The 12056-nt window shown below is 40.3% G+C and overlaps 1 protein-coding gene across 1 annotated transcript in view; it reads right to left on the minus strand.

Annotated features, from left to right (window-relative positions):
* The window catches only part of LOC126355309 (uncharacterized), an 852583-nt gene that overhangs the window by 318886 nt on the left and 521641 nt on the right, over positions 1-12056 (minus strand). Inside the window, exon 4 of the mRNA XM_050005601.1 lies at positions 2376-2474. Within this exon, the coding sequence (XP_049861558.1) occupies positions 2376-2474 (99 nt within the window). The remainder of the gene's footprint in view (positions 1-2375; positions 2475-12056) is intronic.

Raw genomic sequence — 12056 nt, forward strand, 5'->3', positions numbered from 1 at the left:
GAGAAGGAAAAGAGGTAGACCCAAGACAAGGTGGCTGGACGATACGGAAGAAGATCTAAAGGCGATGAAAATAAGAAATTGGAGAAGGAAGGCGATGGACAGAGAGGAATAGAGGCAGATGATACAGGAGGCCAAGGACTGTAGAGCCAACCAAGAACAAGAAGAAAAAGAAGAAGAAAACTGCGCCGTTTGTCAGTTATTAAGCATTACCGATCGCCTTTCAGGTCGTCGCATTGGCAAAGTCAAGCACTTTGTCAAAGACAGTGTCGCCAAATATGTCTTACATTTCCTTGTCTCAAACAGGACAAACATAGCTTTTGCTTATCTAACGCAAATTTAGCACCCGAAAAGGAACAAATTTTAACTGATAGTGACCATCAGACAATTGGTAATTCGCTGACCCTTACATGTATGTGCATTACTGTATTTTAGCATTAAGTTGTGACAGACCGTATCAAAGCAGTCAGAATTCACACAAGTAAAAATCAAAAGGAATTTTTTTATTGTGAAGAAAGACTGACCTGTAGCTTACTTAGATGGACGGATAGAAAGCAATTGCTAAACAGTAATTTATGTGCAACCGGAAGTTATAGAATGCTAAGTACGGGTAGAGTTGGTTTCAACTGGAAAAGTTGATACCCCTTCGGTCATTTCTGCTCTTCGGTGCTCTAGTTCTAGTTTTTTTTTTTTCTCAGGCTACGCTAGCCGCTGTCAGCGGCTGTCCTTCAGTAATAAGTGGCTAGCTCAATTCGATCCTGTGGCCGGTGCCTCGCCGTTACTGGCGTGTGTTCCAATTATCCACAGCGACGCAAGCTCCTTGCAAATGTCAAGTACAGGCTCGGTTTACGTTAAGGCGATCCGCTATCTGAGTGGGGCCCCTGCTTGTTTATCTGACTGGTTGATTCGAATAAAATGAACGTTTCTAGAATGAAATTTCACTCTACAGCTGAGTGTGTGCCGAAATTTGGAACGTAAGAGATGTACTGGCTGGATTAGGGCTGTGAGGGCGCGTCCCGCGTCGTTCTAGGATATCTAAGCCGATCGAGCACTTTCCCACGAAATGAAAAGGTTCCAGGTTCGACCGCGGATTTGGGATATAGTTTCAGTCAATATAACTCCATCTTTGGCTGAGAGTCTTGGGGCAACGGCAGGTCGATGAACGGTATTAATACTGCACCAGCAGCCGTTAGTTTGATACTGTTTTATTAGGCACCCAGTTTCGAGGTTCTAGTCACGTGGTCTTCAGACCTGTTACTTCAACGACACCAAGTACCATTCTTGCTCGTATAAGACAAGCCACCGATATTCGTAACTGATTCTGTAGATATCAAAACTTCGCACATGCTCGTGAAGTTTGGATATCTACGGATCCATGTACCAATGTCTATCGGTTGGTTGCCTTCTGCATGCACGAATGGTACTTGGTGTCATTCATGCGAGGGGCTTGAAGATGACATGATCGGAACGTTGAAACTTGTTGCTCAACAAAACAATATCGAAAGAACGGCTGTTGAGACAGTATTAATGCATTACAGTATTAACCTGTCAGGAACGTAATTATTCCCCAGAGCTAGTATTGGAGTGTCATTCTGACTATATGACCTGAGTCTCGACCTGTTATGTTGTTTACGTTCGGTGATTTTGGATGGATGAACCAGATCATTGATCACCCTTTATGCACAAATAAATGTTATTCCGTACTTTTTTGTCTGGATAACTTGTTTGTACTGGTCAGAGAATTGTAAAAACAGCTTCCAACCAGCCGTTATTTTTTTAGCATTTTATTTAGGGTTCGTGACAAAAAGAATCCAGTCGTACATGACAAGAAAACAATATCTGCGCCTTGTTGCCTGTTATATATCTGTATAACTGCATGCTGTTTGTCATTCGTACTACAGTCTCTGAGGATAATTCTGTCGAGGAGTCGAAACTGGAAACCTAAATAAAAAGACATAAAAATAACGGCTGTTGGAGTACTGTTCGTATAAATCATCGACCAGCCACTGCCCCACACTCCTTAATCACAAGATGGAGTTACGTTTCCTGGTCAGAAAATAGTCCCCAAAAGTGCTGTTCAGGATACAAGCCACTACTGTGTGTTCTATTTCACTAAACCAATGGTAATGGATAATGGTTTCTTTTAATAATTCTAGGAACTCACAGAATATACTAAGAACAATCGAACAAGAGCCAACAGGAACTTTTTTCCAGGGGACCACAGGATACAACATCTCTTTCAGCTGAATGATGTATAGATCATTCACCACATCACTTGACATCTAGTAGCACCCCACTTACCTGTTGATGCTGTCGAATTAATGTACAACTGCACATATTGACAAACTCAAGTTATTGCAGGTAATGCTGCAGCTCACCTTTGGGCACAGTCCAGCTGATGTTCAGCTGCAGTGTACGCGCTTTCTTGTCATGCACCATGGGATGTACTTGCAGATTCGTCACCAGTGCTACAGGCTCTGAAACAAACAGGCACCACGTGTTAAGGTTTACCACGCCGAAATACAGTATACGTCTCTAAATTATCTTGCATGTTCCATTAAATTTTGGTACTACTCCGGCTCACAGTACGAAGGGGGAGATTGGAGGGGATGTAGTGGCTTATGTATTACATTTCGGTGTTGGGTATTGTGTCTCACGGCGTTGCAACACACAGTTTCAATGTTTTCAATGTGTGGATATGTCGCAAAACATTTGTAGTGTCTACGAACAGGCTACTATCACCATAGAGGTGCTACATTGCCTACTCATTGAAAAGTTCATACACCGAGTGTTATGGCATAGATCACAGTCTGTGTGGTATGTTATTATTTGGTGCATCTTTGAATGCAAATATACCGAAAATTTCCAGTTTAATTAGAATTTTACCACTTTAAATACCTCTGTATTATGAACACATTAGCGATACAAATTCTCTAGTTTCCAGATGTTACATTGTTGCGTAGAGCTCTGGCAGGTAAGTAGGTAACAGTCGAGCAGCGGTAATTGTTGAGTAGTGGAGAGCGCGTGTAGTATCATGGCCGAATCAGGAGCGTGGATAGCGGATGTGCTGCCCAGAGATGTCTATTTGAGATGTCCCACGACGTGTAACCTGACGCTAAAGGATGACTTTAAGGTGATTAAGTGTAAAAACTGCACTTCAGAAAAAGGTAATTTGTTTCGAGTTAGTTAGTTGCAAGCGCGAGTTCAGTAATTATTGCTGTGCAAAAATTTAATTGTGTCTAATAATACCTATGTGTTGATAATAAGGAAGTACTACCAACCTTGTGTTCAGTATTCTAATTAATTTTCTCTTACTTAGATCACTTACATAGTATTGCATCAGCAATCCAAGGAAACAGATTTGTAATAGAAATGTTTTGTAGCAGCAGAAACTATGGTGAATTACGATGCAGAGAAAGGCAATGAAGGTTGTTCATATTAATATAAGTTTACGTTTGTGTAATTAAAAGGACTGAATATAGTTTCAAAATACTTCCTTTGTCATTTATGAATATTTCACAGTGCATATCCTAACTCTTCAAAGAAAAACGTGTTTGGTAACATTTACAATGTCACACCTTGCCCTTGTGTGTGAACAGTAATTAATAATTTCGAAAAGAGAATCAAAAGCTAATTTGCTAAAACTGCAAATTAAAAGAAATAAGAATAAGAAGGCAATCTTCGGCACATTGATGTATTTCAGCATAACATTCTTGCCTTGGAGCCAGAACAGAGTCAATTTATCCGTTACAAGGTAAGAATTTCTAGTCGGTCCTCAACGAACATTTTGACGAAAAAGTTTACAATTACCGAAATTTCCTGTAACTTTACAGCACTCACTTTTTTTACAGGGCACATTTAAATTACGTAACCGTTTGTACTGTTGATAATCGTTCTTTTCACGCAGTAATGATTAACAGTCACATGCATTTAAGATTAATTAAAATAACATTCCTAAAAATTAATTTGCATAAATAAGTTCATTTTCAAATGTAGGGTAGTTACGCAGTATATCAAGTAAGAGAACCAATCTGTAGAGGCGATTCATGACAAGAAAATGTACAAAAAAGTTCACATCAACGTATGTACGTGAAATCTGCGGTTAATAATTGCTGAATAAACACATGCTATTTAATTTATATACAAGCATAAGTGGCAACGTAGATGGTACAAATGATCTGTTTTGGTCCTCGTGTTGTTGCTAGAGTTATTTTAGTTACGTCGAAGCACAATGATCGACTATATGTTCCAGGAGAAAAAAGAGATGGTTTTTGTCTAGTGCCAAACACATAGTAACGTTCAAGAGGCTGCACCAACTCGCCAAGCCACTTACCCTGATACACAGTGCCATCCAATCCATAAAACATTTCCACCCATATACCTTGTCACACCACCCGATCCACAAAACATTTCCACTCGTTTTTCAGGATTTGTATGAAGAAATTTGGAGACAGCTTTGGAAGCACAGGTTGTGCAAGATGCTGCGACCAATGATTTTCACTCGTAGTGGCATGGGAAAAATTTGGTTTATGTTGAACGAGTTGACAATGTGCTGACCCTTGAAGAGCATTTGCATGTAGCCTGAGATGGTATTGAGCTACAGCTTACAACTGTTCGAAAGAGTGCAGATCAGAGATGCGGCATGTGCTCGATAGCACTGAATCTCGTAGCCTCCCTTCTAAACATCTTTAGTAACACTAAAAAAATTGATCCGATGTCTAGTGTAGTATAGTGTATCAGTGCCACCTGCTTTGATGCACACTCGGTGACAATTTACGGACACACGTGTGCATAATCCTTTTTCTTTCCCATTCCTTTCTCGAATCACCTACAGTTTGTTCCGACGCTTATAAATCACTCTGGATATTCAAAGACTACAAAGCGCCACTTGGCCAGAAATTTTATGGTTATGCCTTACTGGGGTAGTCTAGATTCATTTTTTCCTCTGTGATGTACCGTTTTGCATTCTCCGCTGTATAAACAGAATGATATTGGACTTAGAAGCAAAACTATGACAAAACGTTATTATTTTCTCTGCAATGGCCTCCTTTAGTTGCCAAGAGGAGCTGTCTAAGATTAAAAAATGAATAGATAATGAAGCAAAACACACCCACACACAAACACACATAGAGTGTGAGTAGCTGGTGGGGGTGGGTGCGGGGGGGGGGGGGGGGGGAGGGAGAAACAGAGAGAAGGAGATGTGGACGACGAAGAACTTTACGACGGCGAAGTAGTTTACGATGGCGGCGTCAAACTTTTCCACGACGAGGAGGATGGGATCACCTCAGAATGGCTAACAACATGTGTGCCGTCTGCTAGTGCTTGTGAAACGTTCCAGAACTTTCCGTGCTCTCTTTTGAGTCAACATCTAGGAGTTACGTCGATTCTAAAGGACGGAACCAAATACGTTACGAGTTCAGAGAAATTACCTGTTGTTCACCTATCAATCATCACTAATATTAACCATTTTAGTTTATGTCTCTGAGCAACGAACTAAAATCACTCTCCACTCTGCAATACCGTTTCCTCTCATACCATTAAGACTATCTTCATTGCCTGAAATACGCAGGGTGTGTCATAATTAATAGTGCAAACCCACAACAATGAAATTATACGACAATTCAAGCAAAAATTCTCCAGTAAACACAGGCCGATGAACGAACCGTTGGTGATATATGTGGTTACCCTCCGCCACTGTCTTCAGCATGAAATATTGCCCCAGTTAATGCAAAAGTATCTCAAACGGAAACTTTTCGGTGAAGTCTCCGTCTAATATTGTTCATATACCACACATCACCTACCTTAACAAGAAATATAATAAGTAACTTTCCGGTAAGTTAGATGTCACAGTTTGCTTCACACTCGCGCTCCTTAAAGGAGATATTCCATGCGCCGTCGTCGCATTTGTACGGAATGCTATAACCAAAATAGATACGAAGTCAACACCAACGACAGTAATGTTCACAACGTCCGCAGATGATGGAAAGACTGAAAGAATGTGTGGTGAGGCAAATACTATTATTCTGATAGTTAATGGAGGCGAAAATTTAATTGCGATAGCTGCCTGCAATGACAGAGGAAGCCGGCTTCCTAAATTTTGCACACAAGAAAATTTAATCATGTCTAATACTTGGTTTAAGAATTATGAAAGAAGATGTTATGATCTGCATGCCATAACTGAAGAAATTGCTAAAATGGAGGAAATGAAGGAGATGGGACATAGGTAAGTTAAAAGAGCCGGAGAGTACTGAAAATTTGAAAGGAAAATCTAGATGACTTTTGACTAGCACAAGGAAAAGGAATATAGCTGAAAACGAACGGAGAGGTTTGAGAGCTAAAATATTGAAGGCAGTAGAGTATCATACAGGTAAAAAGAAAAAGGCCTAGTAGACGTCAAAGCAGGATTAGACATAGAGAAAATGCAAGGCTGTAAAACCATGTATTGCTAGGGGAAAAATGAAAAGACCTTGGAAAAAAGAAAATCATCTGTATGAATATCAGGACCGTTATGGCGTAAAGTCAAGCGCAAGCACACCAGTCGGGAACTATAGAGGGGAGAGGGCTGTGACGTCAGCCAATCGCACACTGACCAACCCCTCTCCAGTACGACAACGCGACGATAGTGGCCTCTGTGCGAAGATGACATAAGCGCCGCGTCCGACTGGTCCCGGCCCAGTTCAAGAGTAGCTTCAAGACTAGTCAATACGCTTGTATTAAGATTGTTTATACAGATGTACATTGCTAATTTTGCATGTCGCCCTTTGTTTGCGACACATCTATGTATTTCTCAAGGGTAGTTATTGTTAACTACTTTTCGTAATAAAACTCATCAATAAGATTTATTTGAATTTTTGTCTAGTGATCCGGGAAAGAGGGTTCCTAGACGCCCATATTTGACGACTAGGCAGGATACAACAAAGAGCTCAGATGGCAAAACAGTGATAAGAAACGGAAGGAAAGATGAAAATGGAAGGAATATATAGAGGGTCAATACAAGGAAACAAACTTGAGGATAATGTTATAAAAAGCGAAGAGGAAGTAGGTGAGGACGAGATGGGAGATACGCTAAATTACTGTTTGCACTGGACAGTAGTAACAATCATTCATAGAGATAGGAGGGTTACTGTGCTTTTAAATAATTTCAAAGACAGCCAAAGTATTAGAAACATGGTAACCCTTTTACCTTACCTATGTGATTGCGTATTACTACTGTTCAGTATGCAATTTCATCGAAGTGTCATATAACTGACACGGTATGGCAGGATAAATTAGCATTGTCGGCAGAAGATGACAAATTTTTCATAGTGTGAGAAATAGTTAATACCCTAGCGTGTACATCTCTACAATTTTCAGTTGAACTTGATGTCGTCTTTAGCCTAAATAAATGAACATCCGAAAAATAGGGCTTTGTCAGTTCGTATATCTTTGCGTATGTCGCGTGTTTACATCTCGTATTTTGGAGCACTACAATTAGATTTTGGTATTATTTAGTAGTTTAATAGGGAAACGAAGGAAATACTTGCTGCAAACGTCTTAGAGAGCCTTGGCACAGTCGTTCCGATGGATGAATGTTGAAGAATTTCTCGGAAATTTCCTTTTGGACATAACTTCATTTACGCCTAAAAATAAACTCCCAACTGGCTTCTTAGCGAGTTATTTTCAGTCACATGTGTTTTGTAACAATTGTGACATGTAAATAGTGTGGTGTTAATTAATTTGAGGGTTAACAGTCATGTTTTAGGCATGACACATTAATATCTCTCTTCCAGCAGCTAACAGTTACAGAAGAGTTATTTGATTCTGTACTTATCTGTTAAGCATAGTAATTTAAGCATAGTTCATAAGTACGCGTTTTTTGCCGTTGCACCCTTGTTTGTGGTGTTTTTGTGCCTATCCTCATTTAGGCCTAAAATGTCTGCTTCATGTATTTTGTACAGTTATAGAAAAACTTAGAAACCGAATCAGCACGGTGGAACATTTTTTGAAATTCCACTGTCACAATTTAGGCCTCTGTTTTGAGTAAAACATATGTTTTGAATTGTAAATATTTAATTGTGCTTCATACGTAGTATGATACAAAATCGTCCATAACTGTTGCTTAACCTGTAAGTTCATGTTATGAACATTGTGTGTGTGTGTGTGTGTGTGAGAGAGAGAGAGAGAGAGAGAGAGATAGTTTTCTTATAGAATAGCCTCAATTTACTCAACTCTGGTGGAGCTTATACATTTTTTAAAAGCAGATAATATTAGTAGCCGGAACTGAACGCAGTGGATGCATACTTGTTGCCTGTTTCGTCCATATTACTTTATTAATTTCCCACCAACGTGTTGTCATAGAAAAATGGCCTGGCCTGTGTCATCATGATTATTACATCATCGACAAGGGTGATGTCGTCATCGATAAGAGGGAGTGAGGCTTGAGATGTTAGTGGGATCGCGTGGTTCAGTACCACGTTTTTGTGCAACGTTTTCGCCATCTGTGATTGTGACGTTAGTGGTGTCACGCATTTCAATGTAGTGTTCAAGTGCAAAGTGGACCAAAGACTACCTTGCTGTACTATTGCTGGTGTTGAAGAATAGAGGCAAAGATAAAAATTCCTTGCTTAAGACCAAAGCTGATAGCGATACAGTAACGCAAGAAGTGGGTGAATTTCCCTGCCACGAATGTAAGATTACACAGTTTGGCTGAAGCTACTGTATTGAAATAAATCTTCTAAATGTGAAATCTGGACGAGAGAAAATTGGAAGCAATTAAATATGGAGCTATTGAAGAATGTGAAAAATTAAGTGAATAATTAAAGTAGAAAAGGATGTAATATAGAAAATAGGTGGAGGAATTATTCTATGGGTGATCCTTCCCAGAAGAGGTGATAGGCTAGTAGGACATCTGACACATCATACAGGAATAATGAAGGAGCAGTTGCGAGGAGAAATAACAGCGTCAGGCAATGACTAGGACACGAAAAATATTTTATACTGAAACTTCCTGGCAGATTAAAACTGTGTGCCCGACCGAGACTCGAACTCGGGACCTTTGCCTTTCGCGGGCAAGTGCTCTACCATCTGAGCTACCGAAGCACGACTCACGCCCGGTACTCACAGCTTTACTTCTGCCAGTAAAGGCAAAGGTCCCGAGTTCGAGTCTCGGTCGGGCACACAGTTTTAATCTGCCAGGAAGTTTCATATCAGCGCACACTCCGCTGCAGAGTGAAAATCTCATTCTGGATATTTTATACTGGTTGTAGGTTGTTAAGACGAAAAGATTAACACAGGTTAGGAAAGTTAAAAGTAATGAAGAATAGCAGAAATGGGTTTAGTGATTAGCTTATTGAGAGACCGTGAAGTAGATGCAGTGAAGAATCTTGCGATCTGGGAAGCAAAATAATGCAAATTTGACGAAGCGAAGTAGAACAGGCATAGAATGCATTCTTCGTGAAAATAAATTTACTAGTGTCAAATACAGGTCCTAATATTTGAAAGAAATTCCTTAATATGAAGCACTCCAATCACGGACTGTGGAGAAAGCGGAGAAGACTGAGAATCGAAGCGTATGAGATGTGGTGCTATAGAAGCATTTTGGAATTTAGGTGGACAGATAAGAAATTACGAGGTTCTCAGCAAAATCTGTAAGGCGAGAATCATGTGGAAATTAATGAGAGGAAGAAGGAAAAGGATGATAGCATATGTACTAAGACAACGATTAACTTCCATGGTACTAGAGAAAGCTATAGAGGGTAACATATACAGTGGGACAAATATGCAAAAATAATTGAAGACGTTGCGTGCAAGTGACGCTCTGGATTGATACAGGAGAAGAATTCGTGACAGTCCGCATTAAACGAGCCAAATAATGATGAAGGGAAAAAGAGGAATACGACGAATATCTGTATATTATTGCATTTTCTGAACTTACCACCTTTGTTGTCCGCTTCATAATGGAAAGTCAAACGGATTAATTGGTTACGCTGTCTAATCTGAGACTGTTTACAATTCGGCTTCATAATGGAAAGTCAAACGGATTAATTGGTTACGCTGTCTAATCTGAGACTGTTTACAATCGAGATACACTTTATTCGTATGGGTGAAGGCCCCGCAATCCTACATTACCGCATTATACACGAATTTAATAAGTTAAGTATCTTTTTATTAAATTTGTAGTCACAACTCACAACGTAGAACTCAATTTTGAGACAATGTACAACCAGGGAAAACGTTTCACTTACCATAAATCAACGTTCATTTTCTATATTTCGAGGGATGAAATTAAAAGGGGCAACGGGGACTGCTTTTGATCGTAGAACAAAAGTTTAATGACGAATATGTATCGACATTCCCGAAAAATCTGTTGGCCAGGTTTTTTGTATACATGGCATTACAGGAGATGCAACACACTGTTATTTCCAGTTTCGGCTCTGCTTTCTGATGGCTGATTATATGTAGCGGAGAAAAATCTTCTCAAATGTGAGACAAGGCAGAGACATCCAGAAAATTTGTTTACGCAGATGACATCACTACTGCGTGCCCACATACTAATATGACTTCTCTTGAACAGACTCTCACCCTAGATCTGGAATTGTTGGCTGAATATTTCAGGAAATGGCGACTAGCTCCAAGCGCATTTAAAACGGAGACTTCATGCTTCCACCTAAACAATAAGCTGGTGTGAACACCTCTACAGATATCTCTGAACGGGACTCCGTTTCCTTACAATTCCCATCCAAAATATCTGGGTTTAACATGTGATCGCAATCTCTCTTATGAAAAACACCGATCAAACCTGGCCGCAAACTGAAATCACGAAACAACATCCTCCACAAATTAATGGGAAGGACCTGTGGAGCTGGTGGAGAGACACTTCATACCACCGCTCTAAGCTTGGATTACTCAACAGTTGAATCCTTCGCATCGGTGTAGCTAAACAGCCCGCACGTGGGAAAAATAGATGTGGTGCTAAATCAGACGGTGAGAATAGTTGCTGGAGCTATTAAAATCACACTACTCTAGTGGCTACCAGTCATCAGTAACATCGAACCGCCTTACATACAACGATGCAACATACTTAAAAGAGAGTTTAAAAAGATCTCCAGTAATACAGCCCTGCCAATCCACCTGAAATTTACTGTACTTAGAAAACTCATATCCTGAAATCCTCCTGTGAGGACTGCATAGCAACGTCTGAGCCAAAACAGCTGTGCGCGTTGAAACCTGGCGAAAGGACTCGAGAAACAGAGCCGATCCAAGATGGCGTACTTTGAGACTTCCAAACATCCAGGGGGCTTTCACCTCCCAAGGAAAACCTGAGTAACACTGAAAAGAATACTGACAGGTCATGGCTGATGCGGATCCTCGATGTACAGACGGAACTTGAGACCTGACCCTGGGTGCGACTGTGATGCCGTAGAACAAACCATCCACCACATCGTCAGCGAGTGCCCACTGAGGACGTTCACAGGCACTGATGACGACTTCCAGAGGGCGAGAACACAAGCTGTGTAGTGGCTGCAGAATCTATGTGTGGAATTATGATTGCTGAAAGTACTGGAATCTGAACTTTACGCAGTTTTATTGTTTTGTAATATATTAGGTCTACAACTTTGCTTCCACGTGTTTGCAATAGACGGCTGTAGTGCGTGGTGCAAGTCGCTCGTCGTGTCATACAGTAAGTTTAGGCATTTGAGAATAAAGTCGATTTTTTATTGCATCATAAAGTTATTCTCGGCTGAATACGTCACCTTATGAGCCCAATTCTCGTCATCTGTGGGAAGTTTTAATTTTCTGCTTTGATATGAAGAAATCTGTGGCTGAGGCTCATAAAAATCTGGGTACGAGCTATGATGAGAGGCTCTTAGTGACAGAACTACGTAGAAAATCGTTTCTATGCTTCAAGAATGGCGATTTTGACGTTGAAGACCGACATGATTGTGAAAGAGAAAGCTTTCGATGCTACTGCAACCGACGGTAACAATCCCAGGAGATCGTTATCGGAAGCAATTGATGTGTTTGAGCAGAGCACTGAAAGACAAACGATCACACAACAGAGATAGATATGAAAAAATGAT

Source organism: Schistocerca gregaria, chromosome 3 (genome assembly GCF_023897955.1).
Source record: "Schistocerca gregaria isolate iqSchGreg1 chromosome 3, iqSchGreg1.2, whole genome shotgun sequence".
NCBI classification, from domain to species: Eukaryota; Metazoa; Arthropoda; class Insecta; order Orthoptera; family Acrididae; genus Schistocerca; species Schistocerca gregaria.